Source organism: Aspergillus bombycis, assembly GCF_001792695.1.
Source record: "Aspergillus bombycis strain NRRL26010 chromosome Unknown contig00005, whole genome shotgun sequence".
NCBI lineage: Eukaryota > Fungi > Ascomycota > Eurotiomycetes > Eurotiales > Aspergillaceae > Aspergillus > Aspergillus bombycis.
The window spans coordinates 454,827-481,462 of NW_019170007.1; the positions used below are offsets into that span (position 1 = coordinate 454,827).

Sequence of the window (26,636 nt, forward strand, 5' to 3'; positions counted from 1 at the left end):
GGCGTTAGTATAGCAGAACTTCATGTTTTTGATGTTATGATAGTATATCAACAGTTGTCTCGTATACGGGTATCTCTTTGTCGGGCGTCTTCCCGGTCACGGTTTAGGGTGACTTTCGGCGATAAATAGGTATGAAGAATGTAACTTGTTCCACGAAGTACCCTGTACTGTAGGTGAATAGCGGTGGTATGAGGGACAGTCGTCACAATGTGGAGTCAACACAACCTGAGTTGTCGCATTCAGATGGGCGGCGGTGAGATTATCGTTTTGGGAATGGACGCTAAACCCATTGTGGGCAGAATCGGCCGGACTGTTCGATGCCAATGGATTGATGGGTCCCCGTTCTGAATCTCCCCTGCAATCAACTACTACTTTAACTACTACCAATTGCTGCTATCCTGTCCACTTCCACCCCTGACACCTCCCCCTCCCTCGTCCTCAAATTATTATCTATCTACTTCTATTCGGTAGGCATTTTATGCCGATTTCACTCGTTACATCAATTCGATCTGTTATATCTCGGACTCTTCATTCTCCGTCGCATTCTGGACCGCCGGTCCCTCCAGACAGCATACATACACCTCTTATTGTTCTACATTAGCCTTTTTCCTGCACTTGTTCATCCTTCTTGACATATTACTTTCAGTACCGCGCCTAAATTTTACTATTTACGTTCTTTCTTTTCTCTCTCTTTAAGTGGCCTGCTTAATGGGGACGGTCCAGCGCAACTTCAGTTGGGTTTAACTAAGTTACTGATCTACGTTTGTGATTCACGCACCCGCCACGTACATCTGAACCGTCGGTGCATGCTTCCTTGATAGCATCTGTGCTCTCAAAAAGTGAGGGTTAGCCTCCATTTTTCCACCACCTCAATAATGGAGCTGGGGCGCTTGTGGTGCCCTCATCGGTGGGCTTTGTGGTTGCTATTCGTCTCATACTCCTGCGCGTTCTACATACCTGGTAAGCTTGGACCAGCCTGTTAGGCCCATCAGACACTACAACTGACACGTTTATGTTTGCGAAATAGGCTATTCAGTCAAGCGTTATACCGATGACGAGTCCATTCCCCTTCTTGTGAACAAAATCTTTTCCGACCATACGCAGCTTCAGTACGCCTACTATGACCTGCCTTTCGTCTGCCCCCCGAGCGGGAAAACGCATGGTGGCTCGCCCTTCGGCTCGGGGCATAGCGTTTCGCTTAACTTGGGGGAAATTCTACGTGGTGATCGGATCATGACGTCTGACTTTGAACTGCAGATGGGAAAGAATATGGAATGTCAAGCCCTCTGCACTGCGGAAGTCGGGCGCAAAGACGTCAAGTGGGCTCGTCAGCTTATCAATGAAGGCTATGTAGCAGAATGGATCGTGGACAACTTGCCTGGAGCTACTAGCTTTGTCACCGTCGACCGTAGTCGTAAGTACTACGCAACTGGGTTCAAGCTTGGATCTCGGGAATTCTCACCCATCGATGGAAAACCACACTACTATATCAATAACCATTTCACCGTCGTGATCCGCTGGCGGTCGGCACCTGAAGGTGGCAAGTTAATTGTTGGTTTCGAGATTTATCCAAAGAGTATTCGCGCCGAGGACCATGTGGAGAACGGTTGCCCTAAACAAGTACATGAGCACCACGACGGTCTGGAGCTATACATTCCTCCAAACACATCAAAACTCCGTGAAATGTATCCTGGTTCTTCATATATCCCAGAAGACGACGGGGTTGACGACGGAACTACACTGAAGATTCCGTACACATACTCGATTTACTTCAAGGAGGACAACAGCATTGACTGGTCTAGTCGATGGGACCTCTATTTTAGCAACCAAGACGATAGCTCTATGACGCACTGGTTTGCGATTCTCAATTCTTTGACTATCGCTAGCGTTCTTGGAGTGGCTGTATATGTCATCTGGGGACGAACGGTGCAAGGAGATATCAAGGGTCGAGGGGACGGGGCAATGGATGAGGCCAAACTGAAGGCTCGAAGCGCAGCCAAAGCAAAGACTCTTGAAAGAAAAGGGGACGGCCTCTTGGACCAAGGATCGGATCTTGAGCGGGATGCAGACTTGTCATCCGACGACGAGGGTCTCGAAGATGTCAGCGGTTGGAAACTCCTGCATGGGGACGTTTTCCGAGTGCCGGAGTACAGCGGCCTACTTGCACCACTTGTTGGCTCTGGTATGCAACTATTGTTTATGACCTCGGGACTTCTTCTACTCAGTTGCCTTGGTATCTTAAACCCCAGCTTCCGTGGCGGATTTGTGAGTGTTGGCATGGGGTTGTTTGTTTTTGCAGGCCTCTTCTCCGGCTACTTCTCGGCCAGGTTGTACAAAACATTTGGCGGCGCCAAGTGGAGGAAGAACACGCTAGTTGTAAGTCTATCTCGGCCGGATTTCTTCTTTTCCCTCTGAAACTTGTGACCTGAACACTGCTAATAACAGTAGACCGCTCTCTTCATCCCTGGCCTAACCTTCTGCCTTATTTTCATCCTGAATCTCTTCGTTTGGGCACAGGCGTCCAGCACCGCAATCCCGTTTGGCACATTGATCGGTCTTCTTGCGCTCTGGCTGCTGATTCAAGTTCCTTTGGTTTATATTGGTAGTTGGTACGGTTATGTACGAACAACGCCGTGGGAGCACCCAACCAAGACCATGTCCATCGCCCGACAAATTCCGCCGCAACCCTGGTACCTGCACAACACTTACGGACCCGTTTTGACAGGGCTGGCACCGTTTGCTGTTCTATTCATTGAGCTTCTGTTCGTGTTCAAGAATTTGTGGCAGGACAAGAGCGGGTATTATTACGTGTTTGGCTTTTTGAGCGCCGTCTCGACTATACTGCTAGTCACAGTGAGTCAAGTGACCATCATCGCAACCTACAGTCAACTTTGCTCCGAGGTATGCTCTATCCATTATCGGTAAAGGATCACGAAGCTGACTGAAGCAGAATTACCACTGGTGGTGGCAGAGCTTCCTGACCGGCGCTAGCAGCGCATTCTGGGTATTTGCCTATTGCATTTGGTACTACTTCTTCCACCTTCATATCACCGGGTTCGTTTCTAGTCTGCTCTTTTTCAGCTACAGCTTTCTGGCATGTGCGGTATACGGCTTGTTGACGGGGACCGTTGGGTTCTTGACGGCCTACGCGTTTGTTCGACGTATTTACAGGTAAGCGGTTGCTGGTGTGGTGAATATTAGATGTTGGAGCTAACCATGGCACAGCGGCGTCAAAGTTGATTGATCAATTTCGAACACATATTTGACATCCGTGTCAACTTTTTGCCCAGGCGGGCTTATGTGAAACGGCATTTGGGACCAGCATTCCCTATTCATTTCCTTTGCCATCTTTTGGCGCTACTTTCAAGATATCCACCTTCCCTCCCCGTATGAAAGAGGCTACCGTGCTCTTAGTGACTTGTCATGTCCTTTGGTCCGTGGCTTTTATGTACTTTATATATATATACCGTCTATTAGCGAGCTCAATCGGCAATTCTCCGTCTTAACGCACATTCCAGTCCTAGTAGCTTGGCCAATTATCGTATTTCAATCACATCTAACGGATCAAGTTACCAAAACCAGCCATAGCATAAAGACTCAATGGAGCACCTAGTGACTGGTCCTCCACAGGACAATACCCTACAATAAAGAAAATACACCTTCGGGACCCCGGAAAAGAAACCCCGGGCTATGATAGCGCATTCACCAGCTCGACCCGGCTCGACTCTCTCTTCCCCAAAACGGCATTCCCATCCAGCCCACCAAACCCCACGAGCTTAACAGCCACCCCCCATAAATCCTCCCCGGCCGTCATCTCATACCCCGTCTCTCTCTCTCTCTCTCTCTCACACACACAACACAACACAACACAACAAAATACACGTCGTCAATACAAACCCCCCGTTACACGACCGCGTCTACCTGGTGACACGAGACTTTTGTGAGAATGGCTACAAGCGGAGGTTCTCACCAACGGGTCCGCGTGATGTTCAAAGAAAAACGAAGATAGTCCGTGAACTGATGAAGGTTTCCAATCTTTTGGTCAGTACTCTTCCCATGGATGAATGATTTCAGATCCTTTTTTGGGAGGGGTTGTGATTGGTCGGGCCGGGGTCATGTGGTATCTATGTATTGAGTTCTGGGCGATGAGAAGTTATGGCTGATCTTGGTGGAGCTGCCATGCTGTATCTTACTGCGTACTACTCTTTGAGTTGAGTATTTGGGGGGGGGGTTGGGTTCTGGGGCTCTTCTGGGCAGTGAAGTTTTGTGGGGTTTATTCATGTAAGGGATGCTTTGTGCATAGATATGGATACCTAGATCCCAGTGTCTATTTTCTACTGTGTATGAGATGAGGCCCAGAATGGATTTCAAGGCTGTCCAGGTTACATATCAGATGCAAAATGAGACAATATAGTAGGACGAGAATACGACGGAGATGAAACGAGCAGCAAACCGCAAAGCAAACCGATTGCGTCAGCTACGCAATTAACATGGCAGAAATCAAGTCCCGTCCCGGGGAAGTTAGTTCCTGTGACTCGGCATGTCCGTTCATGCATTCGGATTAAATTACATAGACTTTGTTTCAAAATGTATTACAGCCGCTAGGCAGTGACCAATACCAATACTCTTTCCTTTTGGTTTGGATTTTTCAAGTCTAAAGTCAGGGTGCATTAGGGCGTGCTTTGGTGGGACCGAAAGTATTACTACTGTATACACTATACAATGCATGTGTGTATCGTATGTACTATGTGGAGTACGAGGCATATACATACATACTAGTAGTGGACATGTCCCGTTTAATCTACTCTGGACAGATCATCTCACCGATACGTTATCGCCCACAGCAGACCAGAAAAAGGGTCGGATAGAACGGACTCCGTTTCAGCCCGGCTCCATGATGAGCGTGATCGCCCAGATGAAGGGGTCAAGGACGAGGTAAGACATAGAGTACTCCTTACTGTTCATTGGAGGAAAGATGGCATTCTCCCATCTGCGCATCTTATAAACCAGCGTGCACAGGCAGCAGCAATGCACAGTCCGCGACTCCGGGAGGGTAATGATTCATTCATTCGTGGAGACGTTTCGCCCCTTGATGGCGTGATCGGAGGATAAAATGATGTGTTTTCCTCACGTCGAGGGCTCGGCATCCGCATGCGGACGGCAGATTGAGCTTCTTCTGGCTGCGCGCCTCTCACTGAGCGAAACGGCGGTGGGATCTATGGCTCATGTCCAAACGGACATCTCATCGAGAGAGCCCGTAGCAATGTCGACTGAGATATGGTACGGAATGGCTTGATCTCCCGTGAAACTCCGGAACCCGTAGCAGATCCCATTAGCCCAAAAGCTTATCAGCAACTCCAGTATGGGGGAATTTGCTATTCGGGTGATCTTCTAGAAAATCCTCAGTCGCACACGTAAGGACAATGGAAATCCAACGCGTCATGCAAAGATCGACGAATGACGGACGGAGTGGAGATGATGCCATCGACCCGCGGAATTGGTATAACGCTAAAGACGGCATCTGCAGGAAGCCTATTCTCGAGACTCCTTATTGGTCTCCATGTTCCTAAACTAAGGTATGCAGCGTCTGGGGTAAATGGGGTCTGTGCAATAGTAAGTATTGTGCATACATACGGTATTGATGAGTTGAGAAGATCAGTGCCAAGATGCATTCATTCCGCTCGCCTTGGCATCTGTATACCGGCTCAGGTGGTTGGGGGACAGTTAACAATTAGGGCGACATTCTTGATTTGCTCGGTTTCAAGGTCGGCCATAACAACCAGTACGGATGCTACACATGTATAATAGATACAATGTAATACTTCACCATTCAACATCACAGTCTCCATTCTTGGTGGCCGAGTATCTGAGACTTGTTCAAAAGCACAAGCCTTGAATCTTGGCTCGGACTGGCAACGAAATGCGAAGCGGGTTGCTACATTGTATGTACTCCATGCCGCACTCTCTCCACACCGTCTCTTCCTTGTCTTGCACCCTGACGCAAATATGTACGCTTGCAAAGCAATCCCTGCTTCACTACGAGTAGTCGCATGAAAAGTGGCCCAAGAATACAAGCAACACTGAACTACTGTAGAACATGTAATTGATCGAAGAAGTCTTCCACGTGACAATACCAGTGGTTGGGATCCGGTAGCCCAGAATGGAGCACATTTCAATGTAAACTGCCAAGTCCGTCACCAGAAATGAAAGGGCTGAGAAACAGACACCTCAGTGATCTACATTGGGAGGACTGGTATTAGGCCCAGTTGAAAGTAAAGGATCATAGAACCGCCTAAACCAGCCCATATATGAATGCGTGACACCATTATGATGTGTGTACCATGTAAATATCATTGAGTGCCTGGTAAAATCTGGGGAACGGCACATTATCCTGCTGAGCATTGCCAAATATGAAGTTTGTTGACACTGTTGAACGGGAGACCCGAAGTGAACTCCGGATGTAAGGTTGAAATCGAGCCCAAAAATTGGCACTGGAATTAGGTTACGGGCGCGCATTAGCCTGCTGGTCAAAGACGACATCATATTCACCGCAACCTTGAGGTTCTGCCCTGCCGAGAAATGTGGTCTTGGCTGGCTGAGAGGAGGGCACATGACCCCTGACCCGAAAGAGGAGACGAGATGGATTATGGAACCTTCAGCCGTATCGAGTTATACTGACACATGAATTCCTTTTCCTGTTCATTGTTGAAACTCTCCCAACTAAAGCCGGTATACGCTTGTAACTTTCTCACGGACCAGCCCGTTTTCTTACAAGGGCCTTAGTTCTGTGGCACTAGAACCTGTTTAAGGAGCTACCCAATGAAGTCTCGTGGCGAACCAGCTGACGCGCCTAGTTTAGCGACTCAACCTGTGATGTGCCGGGGATCCTTGTCGGAACCGGCCGGGGGTGGGATTGAGGAGCCAATGGCCAGCTACCGTTGTGCCAAGCGTGCCAAGATTTTGGGGAGTCCGGACTAGTGAGAAGGGGGTTTGAGACCCCAGGCCCACTTCGGTTAGTAGACTGACTAGTTTACCCGTCCTAAACGAACTTCCAGTCTACTACTAGTACGGAGTACCTCGACGTCCAAAGGAGCGCGCACAGAATATGACCAACCCCAATGACACTTCGTACAGGTATTCTCACATACGTTATCTATGAATGTGGGGAATGGTCAATGGATGAGGCAGAAGGGAGATTGCAAGATGAGATAGGACCTGCGGACTCCGACCACCACCCGAGGGCTTTCGTGGCGATCTGACCGATCCTTTGGGACTTGCCGGACCGCATTTCTCTGCCGGGAAATTACATCCTTACGCGGCCCTAGTAATCGGCACCTTGTCACAAAGCGATCGTCCGTTCGTCGACATGTTACTAAAGAGTATGTATGTACTACCGAGTACTCCGTACGGGACAAGGCAACTGCCAACGTGATCTTGGGTAATCTCAATCCACCGCGAGTAATCTTCCAGTGGAAACGAACACGACCAGTTTCCTTCACTTGAATCATTGGCCCAAAAGTTTATTGCCCCTGCGTTCCAGCTCGTGGGGAATCACACCATCGTCTCCGCTAATGGTTCCATCGCTGCGGTGACATCGATTGTACCACACTTGAAGTAGATCTCCACTGTTTCTCAATACATTCATTCATACATCAAGTAATTTTGGTTCTGGTACATGTATGTACTGCAATTTAATTTTTTTTTTTTCCTTTTCCTTTTCTCTTATCTTCTTCGTTTATTTTTATTTTTATTTTTTATTTTTTATTTTTTTTTACTTTGTCTTATTCACCCTGAAAACAATATCCGCTCCCCCTTAAGGTTACTTATAACTAGTCTTTCCCATCTCCGGCTTTCATTCTTTTCCTTTCCCTTCCTTCTTCATCCGTCACACGTCTTCTCTTATTCCGGCCACCAACTCCTTAGCATAGTTTCCTATTATTAGTTTAGAGTGTGAGAGAGGTCTCACCTATCGTTACTATGGCTACCAAGAAGCCCAACATTCTCTACATCATGGCTGACCAGATGGCCGCTCCCCTTCTGGCCTTCCATGACAAGAACTCTCCCATTAAGACCCCTAACCTGAACCGGTTGGCAGATGAGGGTGTCGTCTTCGACTCGGCCTACTGTAACTCGCCGCTATGTGCGCCGTCACGTTTTGTCATGGTGACCGGCCAATTGCCCTCCAAGATCGGAGCCTACGATAACGCCGCCGACTTACCCGCTGACATCCCCACTTATGCCCATTATCTGCGCCGTGAGGGCTATCACACCGCACTGGCAGGGAAGATGCATTTCTGTGGGCCCGACCAGCTGCACGGTTATGAGCAGCGGTTGACGAGCGACATCTACCCCGGTGACTATGGCTGGTCGGTTAATTGGGATGAGCCAGTAAGTTGCATCCCCAGTAGTTTGAATCCAAGGCAAGGGATCTCTGATCGTGTGTAGGAAATTCGTCTCGATTATTATCACAACATGTCCTCTGTCATGGAGGCCGGTCCTGTGGTGCGGACCAACCAGCTTGACTTCGATGAGGAAGTCATATATAAATCCACTCAGTATCTCTACAACCATGTCCGCCAGCGCGGTGATCAGCCATTCTGTCTGACGGTGTCTATGACTCACCCTCATGACCCTTACGCCATGACCAAGGAATTCTGGGACATGTATGAAGATGTTGACATTCCTTTGCCGAAGAATGGCAACATGCCACAAGACCAGCAGGATCCCCATTCGCAGCGTGTTTTGAAGTGCATTGACTTGTGGGGCAAAGAAATGCCCGAAGAACGGATCAAGGCCGCCCGCCGCGCCTACTATGCGGCTTGTACCTATGTTGATACCAACGTTGGTAAATTGTTGAAGGTCCTGGACGATTGCGGCTTGACCGACGACACAATCATCGTGTTTACTGGCGACCACGGAGACATGTTGGGCGAGCGCGGACTCTGGTACAAGATGGTCTGGTACGAGAACTCAGCGCGTGTGCCCATGATCGTGCATGCGCCCAAGCGTTTTGCCGCCAAGCGTGTTCCACAGAATGTATCGACAATGGACTTGTTGCCCACCTTTGTTGATCTGGTCGGCGCGCAGTTGGTTCGGGAATTGCCCCTGGACGGTGTGTCGTTGATTCCATACCTGACAGGCGAGGATGGCCTCAAGACCGATACCGTCTTGGGCGAGTACATGGGCGAAGGGACGCAATCTCCAGTTGTGATGATTCGTCGTGGCCGCTGGAAGTTCGTATACTCGCTAATTGACCCACCCATGCTCTTCGATGTGGAAACGGACCCAGAAGAAAAGGTGAACCTGGCGGCTGGTTTGCCCGTTCCGGCGCGACTAAATGCAGCCAAATCTATTTCAGGATCGCAGTTGCAACCAGCATCCTTGCCTACTCCCGCCGAGTCTCCCCGTGTGTCGCCTCGACCACAGCGTGGTGCATCGTCCGCATACCCATTCCCTAGCCCCCCACGGACTCCTAGTCCAGGCAAAGGATTGCCAGAAATGCCGACCACTACCGAGCCCGCCAAGGTCCTGGCATACTTCCTGGAAGAAGCGCAAGCCCGCTGGGATTTAGAGAGCATCACGGAAGATGTGCTGCGGTCACAGCGCCGGCGACGCCTGGTTTACTCGGCTTTGATCCAGGGCAACCCGGCTATTTGGGACTACGAGCCGCGCATTGACCCCAGTACACAATACGTGCGCAACCAGGGCAAGGGTGTTTTGGACGACGTTGAATTTATTTCTCGCTGGCCCCGTGTGTTGCAGCAGGCCGCCAGTGCTATGGGCACCAAGGTTTGAATCGCCATTGAACAAGCAGCTTGGGGGGAATTAAAATAAGGAAGCGGAAAAGAACAGTATTCAAGATCTCGACATGGCTCTGCTTCCAGGATCATTCATTGTTAGTTTTAGTTTTGGTTTTGGTTTTGGTTTTGGTTTTGAGTATGTTCCGATGAGTTTGATTTCGTGATGATTTAGTTAGCGAGGCGCTATACCCGGCATTGTTTGCATTCTCAGCGTTTGCTCGAGTCTCCGTATCGATTGGTGAATGCTTTTTATTCGGGATCTCCGGCAGATTGGTACGGCAGTGCTGTACATAGGCATATAGGAGAAGCTGCCTGCGTGTATGATAGACCAGAATGACAGACTGACAGACTGACAGACAGAATGAATGAATGAATGAATGTATGTATGTATGTATAACTAAGAAAGATACGAATGTATTTGTCATGCGGAGATTCAATCCGTAGAGAGAGAGAGAGAAAGAGAGAAGCGGGTCCTCATGACGAATCTTTGGTGACTCACCCGGCGATTGGTTCGGCTTTCGGGATTTGATTTATATTCATCTTTAAATCCCCCCGCATCCATGCATGGGCTTCTTCAACCATCAACAGAGCACACAAGCTTCTCCATCGACCAAACATGCCGTCCAAGATCACCGTAGGCGTTGCCCAGGCACGCACCCACAACACTGTCCCCGAGACTCTCTCCGCCCTCAACCGCATCACCCGTCATGCCGCCTCCCGCGGCGTCCATCTGCTCCTCCTCCCTGAGGCCTATCTGGGAGGATACCCCCGGACCTGCAACTTTGGCACTGCCATTGGTGCGCGTCAGCCTCATGGACGGGAGCAGTTCCTGAACTACTTCCACTCCGCGGTGGATCTCGGGGATACCCCCGCTGGAGCGGGGGATGACTGGGTGCAGAGGAAGCTGCCCGTCGCAGAGGGCAAGAATCATCGAGGCGACGGTACCCGAGAAACTATTGAGCGGATTGCGAATGAGACGGGCGTCTTCATCGTTGTGGGCGTCATCGAGAGAGCCGCGGGCAGTTTGTACTGTTCCGCACTTTACGTAGACCCTTTCCGGGGAGTGCTGGGAAAGAGGAGAAAGGTGATGCCTGTAAGTCTTACAGTCCGGTTCAAGCAAATCTAGAAGAGAAGATAGTTGACCTCCAACAGACTGGATCGGAACGTCTTGTCTGGGCCCAGGGTTCCCCATCAACCTTGAAGGCCGTGACTACTCATCTCAACGGGGTCCCCGTGACCCTGGCGGCAGCTATCTGCTGGGAGAACTACATGCCCCTTCTCCGACAGAGTCTGTATTCACAGAACGTGAACATCTATTTGGCTCCGACGGCTGATGCCCGGGACACATGGCTGTCCCTGATGCGGACCATCGCATTCGAATCGCGGGCGTATGTACTGAGCGCAAACCAGTGCGTCCGGTATAACGAACTCCCGGAGTGGGTCGCTGGACAAGAGGATGAGAGTAAGTTCCTCATATCAACCACTCCATTGTGTAGTTTTGTTAATAGTGACAACAGAACCCACCTCCACCGAATACGTCTGCCGCGGTGGTTCTTCCATCGTTGGTCCCCAGGGCCAGGTTCTTGCGGGTCCTATCTGGGAGGTTTCTGCTGACGATGCGTCGGATTCTGCGGCTGATGCCGTGGGAGACGGTCTGATTATCTCGGAGATCGATGTCGAGGACTGCGAACGGGCTAAATTGGACATGGATGTGGCAGGCCACTACTCGAGGAATGATGCGTTCAAGTTGACGGTGGAAGGACTGGATCTCAACCCGCCTCCTCTGTGAATTGCAGTACGGCATATATAGGCGAGATTGTGTAATTCTAGCTGCATTTACTACATATGTGCATGACGAAGTATATAGCTGGAGCCTAGGCTTGTACATACCCCATGTGTCCATGTTGGTCACCAATCTAGATTGAAACCTCAGAAAGTTGATCGAGTGGTAGCACTGTAAACAAGGCATCATTTATCACATAGTACGTCCAATATTTCGAAGTTCGTGGCATTGTCCATGACATCTTTGATAGCTGGGCTCATGAGCATCCTAGAATTGGAGGATACTCACTGTCTGCCATTCCAGCTCAATGAACGCTTAGGGCAACGGGACCCAGTGATCTTCCCCAAGTGTGGGGAAATCCAGACTAACCTCGGCTGCCAAACAACTTACCCCATACTCACTCCGTACTTCCAACGCCCTTATTTAATCCTTTTCGTCAGGTCACTCAACGGTGCAACCAACGACCTGTATCTTGCATCTTTAAACCAGTCAAAATGCCGAATGCCACCCCCAGCTACCCAGCCATTGCCCAACGTAAACAAGCACACCTGGAATCGCAAATCCCAGCAGAATGGACACTTTCCGCTTCTCAGATACCCTCGGGAATGCTCTCCCTGGAGGATTCTATCACCAATGCTAAGCAGTATCAGCGGGTCAATGTCATGGACACCCCCAGAACATGTGGTCTACTCACAGGTAAGGAATTGGAAATTACCGAGAACTGGGATATTCGAGGTCTCTTGCGAGTCATCGCAGAGAAACGGTACACCACGGAAGACGTGGTCAGAGCTTTCTGCAAGGTATCTTTCCCATTGATTTACCTTCTAGTTTTATAATTGGGTTCTATCATACATACTCACATCGTCAGCGCGCGGCAATCGCTCACCAAGTTACCCGCTGCTTGAGCGAGCCGCTTTTCGACCGTGCCCTGCAACGGGCCAAAGACCTCGATCTTCATCTCCAGAATAGCGGAAAACCAATCGGCCCCTTGCATGGTCTGCCAGTGTCCGTCAAAGACTCTTTCCATGTGAAAGGCGTGGACTCGACTACAGGCATAGCCGGGCTCGCATTCAAGCCCGCTACGCAGAACTCGCCTCTAGTGGATCTCCTCGAATCCCTGGGCGCCGTGATCATCGGCAAGACCAATGTTCCCCAGACCATGGGCACGCTGGACAGCTGCAACTACCTCTTTGGTCGGACACTGAACCCCCTCAACCGTCAGTGGACAGCGGGAGGCAGCACAGGCGGCGAAGGCGTCTTGGTCGCCATGCGTGGATCCATGGTCGGTTTTGGTACGGATATCGGCGGCAGTATCCGAATCCCAGCGATGTGTAACGGCATCTACGGTTTCAAGCCCAGTGTAGGCCGTTTTCCCGCCGGAGGCCAGGATGGGGGCCATATTCCCGGCAAAGGAAGGGTGTCCCTGCAAGCGGTTGTTGGTCCCCTGGCGCGGTCGGTGGCTGATCTGGGCGCTATCATGGAGGAAGTTGTGCCTCGCGCGGAGCTGTTCGGGGAGGATTGTATTCCTGGTCGGTGGCATGGTGAATTCCCTTTCCGGTTGCCTGAGACACAGGCTCGGAATATTACCATCGGCGTACTTCGCTCGGACGGTATCGTCGAACCCTTGCCACCTGTCGCCAAAGTGTTGGATGAGGTGGCGCAGACACTGCGGAAGACGCCCGGTATTGAGGTGGTCGAGATTCCCGTGCCGGCGGCGTTGGCCAAATGCCAAGGGCTGGCAGGCAGACTGATGGGCGTAGACGGGGGAAGCGCCATGATGGACTTGCTAGAGAGTACAGGGGAGCCGTTGATTCCCTGGCTGCAGGGCCGAATGAAGCGGGGACGGGAATTGACGCTCTCGCAGCTGGGCCAACTGCAGGCTCAGCGGTCTATCGTCGAACGGGAGCTGCTGAAGATGTGGACTCTCAACAGTGGGACTGGGCGTCGGGTTGACGCTATTATCCACCCAGTAGCCCCGCATCCAGTTCCTGAGATTGACCGCTATAATGCTGTGGGATACACGTCTAGCTTTGTCTTGCTAGATTATCCTGCGGCCACCATTCCAGTCCGTCCCTTCAGGGAGTCCGACCTCGAGAGCGGAAAGGAAATGGACGCCCCGGTGTTGGGAAGCTGGGATAAGACAAACCGGCAGTTGTGTATGTTGCTCTATCTACTACCTTTGATTACCCATTCTAACGCTAGCCAAACAGGGAATGAGAAAACCGTTGATCGCCGCGTATATCTTGGTTCACCGTTGAGCATCCAGGTCGTGACACCTAAGCAGCACGACTATGAGCTGTTCCGAACCATGGAAATCATTGACAGGGCTGTGAGGGTACCGGATACGGAGAAGACAGCAGCCAAGCTGTAGAGCTAGCTCTACACATGTCCCATATGTTCAAATACTTCCAGATATGACAAAAGACATCAATTACAACACTAAATACGCTCACAAAAGTATAGCGATAGAGCATAACATGCTACAGATTGATCTAGATAGGACTCAAAGCTTTCCCTTCAAGTGGCTTCCGCCATCCGTCGCAATGACCGCTCCATTCAGATGGCTGGCTGCCCGACTTCCGAGGAACACGACCAGACCCGCAATATCCTCGGGTCGACCCAGTCTCTTGTTGGGGGAGTAGTCCTCGAGCGACTTCAGCCCACCCTGCAGATTAATCAGGCCATCGGCCATCTTCGACGGGAAGAAGCCAGGGGCAATGGCATTGCACAGGATATGTCTGGGACCCAGCTCGACAGCCAAATTCTTGGTCAGATGAATGACAGCCGCCTTTGAAGCAGAGTAGCTGAAAGTGGCGTTCTCTCCAATACTACCAATCCCAAGCCCAGCAACGGAGCCAGTAACGATGACTCGTGAGGGTTCCTCACGCGTAGCCTTGACAGTAAGCAGAGGAGCAAACCTGTTCCATAATCATTAGCAACCTCGAACATCCCAAACCCAACCCGAAATGGAATACAAAAAAAAGGGGTGAAAAAAGAGTACTCACTTCTGCACGAGATAGAACACACTCTTCACATTCAAATCCATAACCTTCGAGAACATCTTCTCGGGATGGGTATCGAACTTCTCGCCCCAGGTAGCCCCCGCATTCGCAAAGAGAATGTCCACATGGTCCGTGGTCTTCTTCACTTCCTCAACGAGCCGGTCCAGCTCAGAGATCTTCGAGTTATCGGCCGCCACGGAGATGGCCTGTGCGCCGGGTCTCTTGTTAGGGAGCGCGTTGAGGGCTGCCACAGCTTCATCGCAGGCTTGGGCTTTACGAGATGTGATGTAGACTTTTGAGCAGCCTGCTTGAAGCAATCTGTTCTCATACTTCTTGTTAGCGATACATGTGTTTGGCCGTGGTGAAGGAGCGGGATACGCACCCGCTGGCAGCGTGCAGGCCTAGACCTCTGGAGCCGCCGGTGACAACGGCGACTTTGCCCTCGAGGGAGAAGATGGAGCCGAAGTTGTCGAGCTGGACTTGGTCGGCGACGGACATTTTGGTAGCTAGATGATGTTTCGAGATGGTGCTAAGGGCCAGGGATGGGATGGGATGGAATTGAGGAGGGAATGGGAGGGATTGAGCTTGAAGTCATTGTGGAGGTGAATTGCGGTACCAGCAACATACCGAGGTCGTTCGGTCCAGCCGTTGGGATTCCCCCGCAAATCATCTTTTATGAACTCGGCTGATTAATAATCAGAGTATTAACGAGTTATGTCGAGTTAGCCCTAACTGGTTCTCTGCCATCGCCTCAAGAGATTAGATCTAGTTGACGTCCAGCACCGTAGCTTGATTCAATTCTGAATGACCATTCTCCTCGCTCATGTCATTCTGTTCAGTTCCTCAGACTATTGGTCTATTTTTCATATGTCAAGTTGTTGCGAGTTTGACATGTAGACGAAGGAGATCGCCGGATTACAATATAATTCCATCCTGCTAATCTGGAGACTCATTTAATCAACCTTGCCAGTGACTTGTGAGAAGTCAGCAATATTTATACTCCATGATCCCCACAACTTGAAGGAAAATGACGTCCACGGTTGTCCGTGCATTATATGATTCTGGTGGGGCTCTAGCACTTGCTGGTGATTGAAGACTGACTGCCATGCTGCACAGCCCTGATAAACCACAGTCCAATCCATGAAGTACGCATATACCAGTTAGACTGGCCCCATTTGTAATCCACATGCATCTGCGAATCGCACAGACGAAAGCAAGAATGTGCCCAATCGAGCGCCAAAGGTCCCCGAATCCCCTCAAACTCGCTCATAGTGACCACCCGCCAACATGATTGGCCGGATCAAGGTACCTTGGGGGTCCCTAGCATCCATAGTACTTACTATTAGTTAGGTAGTAGTAGGTTTATATTCTCCCTCGTCATGGTCATCGAGCAGAAATCCCTTCCAACCCCTCTTCTCCCTCGTTGTCACCTTCTCATCCTTCACCACCACACACACACACACACACACACACACATATATATATATATATACATACTCTCTAAAACCTCACCCAGAAACCAAGCAAACCACCCAAAATGGCCACCACATTCTCGCTCCCACCTCTCCCCTACGCCTACGACGTAAATCCCACCCTAATCCCCTATACATTGAAAGGGAAAACGCAACTAACGAAATCCCTCAGGCCCTGGAACCCGTCATCTGCAAACAGATCATGGAAATCCACCACCAGAAACACCACCAAACCTACATCACCAACCTCAACGCCGCCCTCGCCGCGCAATCCGCCGCCCTCGCTGCAAACAACATCCCCGAGCTCATCAACCTCCAGCAGAAGATCAAGTTCAACGGCGGCGGCCACATCAACCACTCCCTCTTCTGGAAGAACCTGGCCCCGCACGGCGCCCCCGAGACCAACATCGACCAGGCCGCCCCCGCCCTCAAGGCCGCCATCGAGGCCCAGTACGGCTCCGTGCAGAAGTTCAAGGAGGCCTTTGCCGCCGTGCTCCTCGGTCTGCAGGGCAGCGGATGGGGCTGGCTGGTGGCTAATGGGCCCGGAGGGAAGCTGGAGGTCGTCTCCACCAAGGATCAGGATCCGGTCACGGATAAGATCCCGGTGTTTGGGGTGGATATGTGGGAGCATGCGTATTATTTGCAGGTTGGTTTCTTTCTTTTCTTTTCATTTTCTTTCTTGTGGTCAAATGGTTACTGACAGTGGTTTAGTACTTCAACAACAAGGCCTCCTATGTAGAGGGTATCTGGAAGGTCCTCAACTGGCGCACGGCAGAGGACCGATTCAAGAACGGCGTGGAGGGCTCGGCGCTTCTCAAGCTGTAACTCAACTCTGTCTGCCCAAGGACTTTCATACACACATATAAGTAGATGACCCTGAATACGAACATGAATGAAATTATAAGATCACAAATTCCCCGGGGGGAGGGAAAAAAGGGCAATATCAGCCAGCCCAAAAACACACCCATACACACAAAAACACAAAACACCACCAACTCCAATCCCATCCAATCCAATTCACAACACCCATAAAAGCCAAAAAAAGAAAAGAAAAAAAGAAAAGGACCTCAATCAGTCATACCCCACAATCCCCGTCCCAACCCCCACGGACGACTGACCCTCAACCATCACCGTAACCTGCCGTCCCACGATGCCCGTCTCCGATACCCCCAGATCCAGTCTCTCTGGTAACTCGAACTCCATCTCGGCACGGTCCTTCCCACACGGCTGTAACCGGAACTGGTGCAGTGGGGGGCTCATGCGTGCTGATGTGAGATCTCCATATCGTCTGAATTATACCAGTATCAATGTCAGCGGTCTATTCCATCGAACAAATAGCCCCAGTTTAATGTCACTCTCCCCTCGCCATGACCTGATCCAGGTATACAAGTGGTATACCAGGCAATATACATAATAGTATACAAGCCAACAAAAAAAGAAAGAAAGAAAGAAAGAAAAATAATCAAAGGGATAAAGAACATACTCAATCCGCAAATCAATCCCCCGACACCCCCTAAAAACATCAAAAGTGCCCGCGTCCTCAATGCGAAAGACGGCTTTCGTGCCGGCGTCCATTTCCCGGAAGAATAAAGAATACGGACTCATGGATTTCGAGCTGGCGGAGGGAAACATGACGGCGATGCGGTGGCCGGTGCTGGGGCGGGCGATTCCGCACATAGTGATGGATGGATGTATGGGGCCACGGGTTTAGGGTTATCTGTCGTTGATAATGTATGTATGTATGTATGTATGTATGGATGGATGGATTGGTGGTAGTGGTGGTGGTTTGTATGGCAGAGATTGAGATGGATATGAATGAATGTATGTCTTTCTTTTTCACTTTACTATTACGAATTACTTCTGCTCTACAGAGTATTTAAATATAAATACTCAACCCCCTTGGGACAGTCCCCAAGGTGTTCTGTTCTGTAGTCGGTGGCCGTCCCAAAGGTGCTCAAATCTGCGCAAATCCGCGGCGGATAATGTGGGGCGCGCCTGGTCTGGCCGATCACGACCACCAGGCCAATCTGTGGGTTCAGTTGATTGTCGGAGTGGTTTTGAGGGGATTTGTTTCGTGTTCTTGTTCTTGTTCTTGTTTTTATTAATGGTGTTTTCTCTTTGGTATATCTGGACTTGTCGGAGATAAAGCGTGGGTGTAATTTTCCACAGGGGAGTGTGATACTTTTTGTCGGTCTTGGGTGGATCATGGACATACCGGGACATCATGTATGTCCTGGCATTGTTCGGAATGGGCGTGTTTTTGATTGTCTGCGGAACTTCAAGTGCCGATATTATTAGCGGTCTAGTCAAGAGTCACTCCCTGAAGGATCACTTTGGATTACTTTCTCTACTAGTTCAGGCGGTGATTGTTGGAGTCAGTGGTGGCGCTTTCATTGTCTAGGATCTTGTATCTGGTATCGAAGGTGTCGGAAAGTCACAAATCTAGGCACGTGGATAAAAGAGACGAATGTTGTGGAGTACTCTACACGAAACTGTATCAGACATATTGTAGAAATACAACACACGTAAACTTCAGTGATTAACTATATCAATACCGGAGAGCCTGCTATATACAACTACGCCGCCGCCACCCGAACAGGGTGAGCCTCGGTGTTGTAGACAAACTTGTTGCCCTGGCCGCGCTGGACTTGCCACTCGTTTTCTGTTTCCGTTAGATTACGATTATTGTCCTTTAGTCAGATGAAGACTTACCCGGAGCAAAGGTCAGGTACACGTATTTCAACACCTCAGCAAAGAGGAAACTCTCCTGGTTATCGTATCGGTTTCCACCGTTCGCAGCGTTGACGTTGGTCAGGCCTGCAAACCCAGAGTCGGTGCGGCAGTATTTGTTAATAGCGACAAACGCGTTCCATACCCACTCACGGTACTAATCTGCTGTTAGTGCAGGCTCAAAAAAATAACATGGGGTCTCGAGGTACGTACAATTTCCTGGCCAGTGATGCGCCAGGCGTAGTAGAAACTCTCAATCACCTCCGGACGAAGAATATATGCGCCACTGCTAACATAGAAGCCAGCACGCTCATACAGCTCCTTCTGGTCCGATGGTACGTTCTTGGGATCCCATCCGAAGCTCTCGGGTCCGATACCAGTCAGGGTTTGATTGTACGTCTCGTGGCATCCCTTCACCAGCTCCAGACCAAATTGGATGAAGTCGTCGCGATCCAGGACGGTTCCGCCAAGCAAGAAACTGCCGCCATCAAAGCAAGTAAGGTGCTGGGAGCTCAAGCCAAGTTGGCCTTCGTTGTATGACGCTAGGAAAGTCAGGTCTGGGCGAGTCGACGGATGTGACGCCAAATTTTTGATGCTTGATTCCGCCGCTTTAACCCAGCGGTCTCCGTAGGTGCTGAACCTCTTAGGATCATACACGTACATCTTGATCAAGTATTCGTAGAACGAGTCGTCGCCTCCATTCCAGCTCACAATGGCGTCGGTGAACTGTCCATCGGTGATGTTGATATGGCTTCCAACCAGTCCGTCAAATGGCTCTGCACTCTTTGGTGAGGGGTTGAGCAGATAATCCTCTGCCCTCTGGCTGAGCTTAGCATACTCCGTATCATTAGTCAGGTCTGAGAGCCGGGTCCATTCGAGAACCAATGTACCCGTCACGGCCAGTCCGTTGGTTGCTGCACCATCATTACCGTGCGAAGTAATGTTGATATTGTTGTAGGGAACACCACTGGGAGTGTCAAAGGCGAACTTGAGGACGTCCGCCAGGTTTTGTGATTGATTCAAGAGGACGTTAACCTTACTAGAGTCCTGGACTAGGTCCGAGGCCGGACCCTTCAACAGATCATAGCCCGACAGCATGCCACCCAAGTACCGGATTGTTGTCTCAAACAAACTCACTTGGTCATTGGTCGTAGAGTAATCAATCGTGGCAATATGGTCCAAGATCTGGTTGACGATCGTGGCATTGCGCATAATAACGGCCGTGGATAGGGCGTCCACGGCGGACGCACCCCAACCGTTCCGCGAATCACCGACACCGTTTGAGATGGGGTGCAGCTCGTCATGTGGGTAAGCATATTGCATGTAACCATCCCAGGCATGTACAAAAGCTTCCTTCACGGCATTTGCACGAGACTCGCTGGAGTTACTTCGTGCAACGCGCTGTTCAAGTTTGAGCTGGGGAAAGGCTAGCGAAGGAGTGACGAGGCTCAAAGCCGTGAGCGGCAATGAGAGGGTCGAAAAATGCATGATGAGGGTAGTAATTAGCAATGGGTTTAGCGATAAGGAATGTCGATTATCTCCGTATGAATGAAAGGAATGACAGCCTAATCAGGTAGGCGGACGTTTTTCGAGATATATACTAGTCGAATTGACAAAAGAGTGGAATCACTTCGACATGGGAACGAATGTAAAAGAGTGACAAAGAGGGTGTGTTGAGAGAAAGAGAAGAGGAAGAAAGGAGGGAGAGAGGGAGAGAAGGGAGCTCATGTGTCGCGTGGAGAAGCGAATGATCATATTTTAAATTACAGATTGGCATGGGAAATCAGCCGACCCTTTTGGGTAAGTCATGGGTAGGATCATCCCTCATCTGCCGGACATACTACATTTTGGGCGGAGAATCAACAACATAGAGTTCCAGACTATGTTCGGTTACAGGAACCATCGCCTGTTTGGGCGAACTAAGCCAGATCGATCCAGGCCCGCGCCGATCCGGGATCCATGATTGGGTCGATCGCGTGGATGCTATGCAGGGGAAAAGACTCTCAGCTGCGGCCGAACAGTGAAATGACTAAGGAGTTATTGTGACTGAGCATAACTAATGAAGATGCCTATATGTAATTAGTATTTCATTAAAGACTGCTCTGTGTATAAGTCGATAGACTTATATACTAGTTATATTAGCTATATTAGTTGTCGTTCTTTTTATACTCCTGTATCATCTGTTCGAGTCACACTCCCCGACGGAAGGTGACACGCACGTGAGGAATCAGGCAGCACATTGTTCCCTGAAACCCGGACGAGGCCGAGAATTCGACCGCGGAACTTAAACTGCGGGGTCACGACACAATGACCATCGATATGCTTCCTTCAGGTCATACTACGTACTATCGATGTACTACTCTAGTACGTTCAAACCTCATGCGGTGCGGCCCTAGTGGATATGCCCTAGCGTCTGCGGAGATTAGACCCGCTTGGTTTATAAATAAATACTTCATCCTCAGGTATACTATACTTCTCCAGTTAACGCGTTTTATCAATAGTTACTATGATTGGTTATTGATACTACCAGCTGTCCAGCAATTTAAGAGTTTGGACAGTGTACTACGGAATCTCCAAACTGTCTCTTGTCGTGTCCGACCAAGGTCTAGCGATTCATCATCTGGATGATGGGCATGACAGTCACCCGACGGTCGCGCGACTAGTTGACTAGTGTGGAAAAGACCCCATATTCCTCCTGCCCAGTGCACACCAAGAATCCCAATGAAATCAATTTGTCCACCAAAGGATACACAGAGTTCAAGAGTATGCTTCACAAGTCTGGCACCTCCTATACAAACTCGACCCAGATTATGGATAAAAGCAGATCACCTGAATGACACTTGAGCGCTTGGAAATCTTTGATCTAATCGCAACCCTTGAGAGCATGACCCTTTTGTGAGCATACGCCGAAGAAAAGCGGAAGAAGAGCCATGGATAATCCTTCAACCAGTCCGAATACCAATCAAGACTGACGTTGGTATTATCCTACGATGTATAGTTCGGTGGAGTGCTCTGATGTGATTTCCATGCAGAGAAACTCCTTGTGTGAGAAAGAGTATGACCATGGGTGCAGGTTTCTCTGTCCACATTAGGCGTATATGGCCATATCTCTGGAAAACGTAGCGGTAGGCTAAGGACACAGGTTTTACCTATACAGTTGCACAAAACATTTCCCACCAACTTTACTAACGACATCTTATTGGTTGTCATGCATGCACGAGATCAGTAAGCAGGATTACATGGCAGCCATCTCAGAGTTGTGAGGCGCGATGCTGTAAATTTTAACGAATCCATGCAGCCTTGAGATATGCCCGTTTTATCTCTCCTTTCTAGCTTTGACCCAAGTCCTCCACACCTAGATTAGTCTCACCAACGATGCCGTGGCAACCAGTGTCGACTAATCGCTATGATCGCGCATTCGACTCACTGGAGAAGTTCTATCGAGGCATTGCAGAAGTCGGTGCCCCGTTGCAGAAGCAACATTATCTGATCTTGTGTTCCCTTTAACTCCAACATCTAGCCCCTGTTAAGGAGGTGCGCCAGGCATGGAAAGCTTTGCGGCGGCAGTATCCTCAGATTGCGGCTGTAGAAGATGAACCCGGCACACGGCTGACCGACACCGTGCCGTCGCCAGAAGAACTCGAAGCATGGGTGCACGACACTTTTTTCGTGGAGGTGGGGAATTCCGCTACACATCTCTACCAGACACTGTCGCCATCCTCGCTCTTCTATCTATACTACCTCCCGAGATCCTGTGAGCTGCTTTTCCGCACCCCACATTGGCGCGTCGATGGCATCGGGTTGATGTACCTGCAAGCCACCTTTCTTCGCATTCTGGCCGACGGCCCGGCCGAGACGCAGCTAGATGGCTCAGAAGCTGCCCGTCTAGCACCATCCTTAGATAAGGCTGCCCTGGTGCCGCCAGAGGTCACTCCAGCCCTGTCCGAGGCAGCGGATGCTGAGTTGGAGGTGCTTCTAAAGGGTCTGCCTGGGGTATCGATTGCCACGCAGCGGAGGATCCTCCCTGGTACGACGCGGCGTCTCCAGTGTGGGGCCTCAAGACAAACGACAAAACGTATTATCGCCGCCTGCAAGGCGCGCAGACTGACCGTCATGACAGCGGGGTATGCAGCCCTGGTACTGACCAGGCTGCCTCTGGCGCAGCAGAATTTTGACCTGACTACGCGTGGGCGCGTGGGCGCGTGGGCGGCAAGTACAGGGAGTTCAATCTCTTCGATCTTCGTAAGTACCTGTCTGCCCCGTACAACGGGCCTGACGCAGCGGCGTTTGCTCGGGGATACAAGCGGGATCTAAGTCGCGAGGAACCCAGGAATATCTTTACCTTCCTAGCCGAGTATGTGCGCAAGATCCTAGGGTTGTTAGGAGCAGCTCCATCCGACCCATTGCAGGCGCCGGCGCATCCTGGGCTGAGCTCGGTCGGAGCTGTCAACGATTATCTTCCGCCTACTACTCACCAACGTGTGGACTTGGGATGGCCAGGTGCAGCTTGCGGTCCACTGGAACGAGTCGTTCTATAGGAGGGGTTTGTGACGACATTCTTGGACAGATGGATGCTGAGTCTGAAGCGGGAACTCGGGGTAAACTAGGTAGCTTGACCTGGTTTCATCAGAATACTACTTGAATGACTAGAATAAATATTAGAGTTCTCGTTTTGTACTTCGGGGCTGACTTCAAGAGGGCCTGGAGTAGTTCAGACGGCAAACTACTTTAGCAAGAGAATGGGATGTACGGAAGTTGAGGAGACCTTACTTGAGTGTTGCCCGTTTTTGTGATGATTCAAAGATGCCAGATCCATAAATCTATTGACCCCCCCCCCCCCCCCCACAACTCTTATCTTACTCCAAAGTGTTAGAAAAAAAGAGGACATTATGATAGTTCCGATGAATCCGCTTTGTTCATTCCTATTGACATCTCACCTTCATGATATTGGCACCTCAATAAAACAGGTCGTAAATATGATTAGACAACGGTAATCATGGATGGCTGCCATGTGAACTGGAAAAAGAAAGGAAGGAATTCCTGATATGAATGTGTGATTTCATAAGACTGGGACAGCAAAAAAAAAGAAATTGTAAAGCTGAGCTCCTATATAGACAAGCTCATACAATAGATTTGAGAGCTCCATACAGTGTCTATCCAATAAAAGATACAGCCATGCAGTCACACGCTTTTTGGTGATTACAAAGGTTTTGCCACGAATCCCTTCCAATGTTCTATTTTAGTCATGGGATGAAAGACAGATAAATAATGGATGTCGCATCTGAAAGGAATGAACAAAGAGGGAGTGTCACATTCGTTAAAATAATCGAAAAGTCACATTTAAACTAGATTTTCGGTACCCAGAATATATCCATTGGTGTTATTGTTTGTGCTATTCTTAGAGCAAAGTGAGAAAGAAACTTAGGGCACTGACACAGATTCTGTCTAGATAAGAACCACTGTAAAGGTTGTTAACTGTAGTAAAGGTTTCCATACAGACAAAGGCTCTTATGGCGCATGAATGCTTGCTTCATGGATGTCTTACCTAACCTTATATATAATTGACTCTCAGAGCTTAACGTATCACACCTTCATTTACACAGATATACTTAGCACCTCTACTAGTCCTGTTTGGCTGAGCACATCACTTGGCACATGACTGTCCTCCCTTCTGTTAAATGATATAAAGAAATACCGATGTGTTAGCTGACTGCTAAATCAAAGACTTCCAGAGGTAAACATTGTTGATACCGTTGATACATAGATTCATTTCCCCCCTGCCAGAAACCTTTCTTTTCCGTTCTTAATATACCAACTTCTTGAAATTCCTCTATTTACGGGCACTTTCACGGACAGTTAGCTGAAAATGGCAGGCATAGTTTGCAACATACCTTGGGCTCCAGGTGCTTTGAAGGATATCTGTGTGCTATTCACTGCACAAGGCCAATCCCACTCCCCTGTCTCGTCCTACCACAATGTCCAGTACTAGCGATATGGTATTCACTGAGACTGCGGGACTTCTAAGGATTGGTGGACCAAAGCTCTGCGAAATACCGTACAACATCCACGACATCCGAAATGAACAAATTCCGTTTTATGAACTTCAGTCTCTTGTCCGAACATTGAACATCTGTGCGTCTATAGATGTTGTGGAGTGCACACCGTGCTATGACGATTCTGCAGAGCCAATCCCAACATTACAAGTTTGTGTAGACCCGCGAAGAAATGAGTCTCGAAAGAACTGGCTCCACGCAGCACATGAACTGCACGATCTTCTTTGCAGATACGGCCTCGAATATATGACAGTTGATATCATTGACTGGCGCCTGGAACAAGGTCCCGGCATTTTTTTATGCGAACCGACTGACGCAATCTTCTCCGGATGGGATACGGTTCGCAAACAGATCCTAGACTCTGTTGATGTGTCTGGATTCCAGTTGCTAGGTTGCTATCGCATGGGATACGAAACTTGTACTGCAAACTGCAAACCAACTATACTCGTCACCGTCGATCCAAAATTTGAGCGAGACTGGACTATCGCTAAGCAGGATATCAGTAATATCTTGAACAAGCTCGAACTTGCAGTTGACGTGCAGATTTATAAAGATCGCAGCATCTTCTGCGCCCGCCGACCGTCGATTCAGAGCGAACTCAACTCACGGCATCCTACTCACATGGAGAACTGTCCAAGAGTAGCGACCATTGGACACAGCGTGGGTGCTCATAATAGCGACCGCTACGGCACCTTTGGGGGATGGCTCAGTATACGGCAAAAGCCTGACTCTGAATGGGAACAATTTGGTTTGACATGTCGCCATTGCATCTTCGGCAACCCCCTCGAGGACCCCGTAATACACGACCCCACAGCTGAAACGCTGAAGCATGTGGGAGACAACGGGCTCAGTCTACCTAAGTCGGCGCAGGAGGTCGATTGTCCAAGTTACGGCGAAATCAAAGGGTATATCGATGGACTCAAGGAGACTGTCTCCGACCTCAAGAGACAACATCCTTATCCCGGCTTGGAAGAACTTAGATTATATAAAGACCCCTTGGATGATCTGTCGGAAGCATGCTGGAAAAAGCTCCGAGCCCCCATCGATGCTTACGAAGGCTGGATTGCAGAGCTAGAGGTCTACTACCATTCAAATATGCATAGGTTTGGCGAGGTTTGGGCACATTCTGGCGACGGCCCTCGGACTACGACCACAGTTATGGACTGGGCGCTTTTGAAGCCCTATCCAACTCGAGCATATCCATCTAATAAAGTGAGTTTCTACTGCTTTCCATTCGAGGATCGCTTGATTGAGGAATTTTTAGTTTGGTGGATTCGCCCATCAACATGATCCAAGGAGTCTGAAAGTCGAAAACGGGTTTATCGAGGACAGTATCTCATTGAATCATCACGATATCCTTCACAAGTGTGGTTGTATAACGAACGTGACTACCGGCCAATACAACATGCTTGCCACGACGGTTTTTACTGTTGCAGCAAATGGAGAACAACGCACGACCGATGAGCATTCGGTCATTTGTAAAAGAGATAAGTCTTATTTTGAGCCTGGGGACTCGGGATCCCTTCTCTTCACCGAATCGGGAGCGATGGTCGGAATGGGCTTTGGGGCACAAGTCGGGGGACAAATCGTTGTTTTCACTCATGTCAACGATCTCGTCGCCGACATCAAAGGTCAAACGGGGGTTGATCAGGTCACCTTTTATGCACAGGAATGGACTGATGAGGTGTGCGAGGAAGAGTGACTGTTTTCTTATTCACTCCTATCAAATCTCGGCAAATGTATTGGTTTAGTGTCCATCTAAAAAAGGGTCTCGGCCAATCAGGCCATACTGTTAG

At 49.7% G+C, this 26,636-nt stretch overlaps 10 protein-coding genes across 10 annotated transcripts; 7 read left to right on the forward strand and 3 right to left on the reverse strand.

Moving 5' to 3' along the window:
- Window positions 1-875: 875 nt before the first annotated feature.
- ABOM_001381 (transmembrane 9 family protein) lies at window positions 876-3,244 on the forward strand (the record flags this gene model as incomplete). Its single annotated transcript, XM_022528511.1, has 5 exons — window positions 876-960; window positions 1,028-2,376; window positions 2,449-2,901; window positions 2,951-3,171; window positions 3,226-3,244. The coding sequence occupies 5 exons, from the start codon at window positions 876-878 to the stop codon at window positions 3,242-3,244; spliced, it is 2,127 nt and encodes a 708-aa protein (XP_022393718.1).
- A 4,703-nt stretch (window positions 3,245-7,947) lies between these two features.
- ABOM_001382 (putative choline sulfatase) lies at window positions 7,948-9,795 on the forward strand (the record flags this gene model as incomplete). The annotated part of the gene is made up of 2 exons (XM_022528512.1): window positions 7,948-8,388; window positions 8,446-9,795. Coding segments are annotated over 2 exons (1,791 nt in total), but the record flags the coding sequence as incomplete, so codon positions are not given.
- A 621-nt stretch (window positions 9,796-10,416) lies between these two features.
- On the forward strand, window positions 10,417-11,589 carry ABOM_001383 (nitrilase; the record flags this gene model as incomplete). Its single annotated transcript, XM_022528513.1, has 3 exons — window positions 10,417-10,893; window positions 10,953-11,262; window positions 11,318-11,589. The coding sequence occupies 3 exons, from the start codon at window positions 10,417-10,419 to the stop codon at window positions 11,587-11,589; spliced, it is 1,059 nt and encodes a 352-aa protein (XP_022393714.1).
- Window positions 11,590-12,077: 488 nt separating this feature from the next.
- ABOM_001384 (putative general amidase) lies at window positions 12,078-13,954 on the forward strand (the record flags this gene model as incomplete). The annotated part of the gene is made up of 3 exons (XM_022528514.1): window positions 12,078-12,383; window positions 12,452-13,739; window positions 13,794-13,954. 3 exons carry the CDS (start codon window positions 12,078-12,080, stop codon window positions 13,952-13,954), a joined length of 1,755 nt encoding a protein of 584 aa, XP_022393712.1.
- A 132-nt stretch (window positions 13,955-14,086) lies between these two features.
- On the reverse strand, window positions 14,087-15,083 carry ABOM_001385 (oxidoreductase, short-chain dehydrogenase/reductase family; the record flags this gene model as incomplete). The annotated part of the gene is made up of 3 exons (XM_022528515.1): window positions 14,087-14,501; window positions 14,589-14,908; window positions 14,964-15,083. 3 exons carry the CDS (start codon window positions 15,081-15,083, stop codon window positions 14,087-14,089), a joined length of 855 nt encoding a protein of 284 aa, XP_022393710.1.
- A 1,039-nt stretch (window positions 15,084-16,122) lies between these two features.
- On the forward strand, window positions 16,123-16,882 carry ABOM_001386 (superoxide dismutase; the record flags this gene model as incomplete). Its single annotated transcript, XM_022528516.1, has 3 exons — window positions 16,123-16,167; window positions 16,230-16,703; window positions 16,769-16,882. The coding sequence occupies 3 exons, from the start codon at window positions 16,123-16,125 to the stop codon at window positions 16,880-16,882; spliced, it is 633 nt and encodes a 210-aa protein (XP_022393708.1).
- A 246-nt stretch (window positions 16,883-17,128) lies between these two features.
- On the reverse strand, window positions 17,129-17,734 carry ABOM_001387 (uncharacterized protein; the record flags this gene model as incomplete). The annotated part of the gene is made up of 2 exons (XM_022528517.1): window positions 17,129-17,345; window positions 17,541-17,734. The coding sequence occupies 2 exons, from the start codon at window positions 17,732-17,734 to the stop codon at window positions 17,129-17,131; spliced, it is 411 nt and encodes a 136-aa protein (XP_022393705.1).
- An 899-nt stretch (window positions 17,735-18,633) lies between these two features.
- Window positions 18,634-20,275, reverse strand: ABOM_001388 (glycoside hydrolase family 47 protein; the record flags this gene model as incomplete). Its single annotated transcript, XM_022528518.1, has 3 exons — window positions 18,634-18,719; window positions 18,770-18,944; window positions 19,001-20,275. 3 exons carry the CDS (start codon window positions 20,273-20,275, stop codon window positions 18,634-18,636), a joined length of 1,536 nt encoding a protein of 511 aa, XP_022393832.1.
- A 1,887-nt stretch (window positions 20,276-22,162) lies between these two features.
- ABOM_001389 (uncharacterized protein) lies at window positions 22,163-23,325 on the forward strand (the record flags this gene model as incomplete). The annotated part of the gene is made up of 3 exons (XM_022528519.1): window positions 22,163-22,247; window positions 22,308-22,911; window positions 23,007-23,325. The coding sequence occupies 3 exons, from the start codon at window positions 22,163-22,165 to the stop codon at window positions 23,323-23,325; spliced, it is 1,008 nt and encodes a 335-aa protein (XP_022393830.1).
- Window positions 23,326-24,762: 1,437 nt separating this feature from the next.
- ABOM_001390 (uncharacterized protein) lies at window positions 24,763-26,542 on the forward strand (the record flags this gene model as incomplete). The annotated part of the gene is made up of 2 exons (XM_022528520.1): window positions 24,763-26,052; window positions 26,105-26,542. 2 exons carry the CDS (start codon window positions 24,763-24,765, stop codon window positions 26,540-26,542), a joined length of 1,728 nt encoding a protein of 575 aa, XP_022393802.1.
- Window positions 26,543-26,636: the final 94 nt, after the last annotated feature.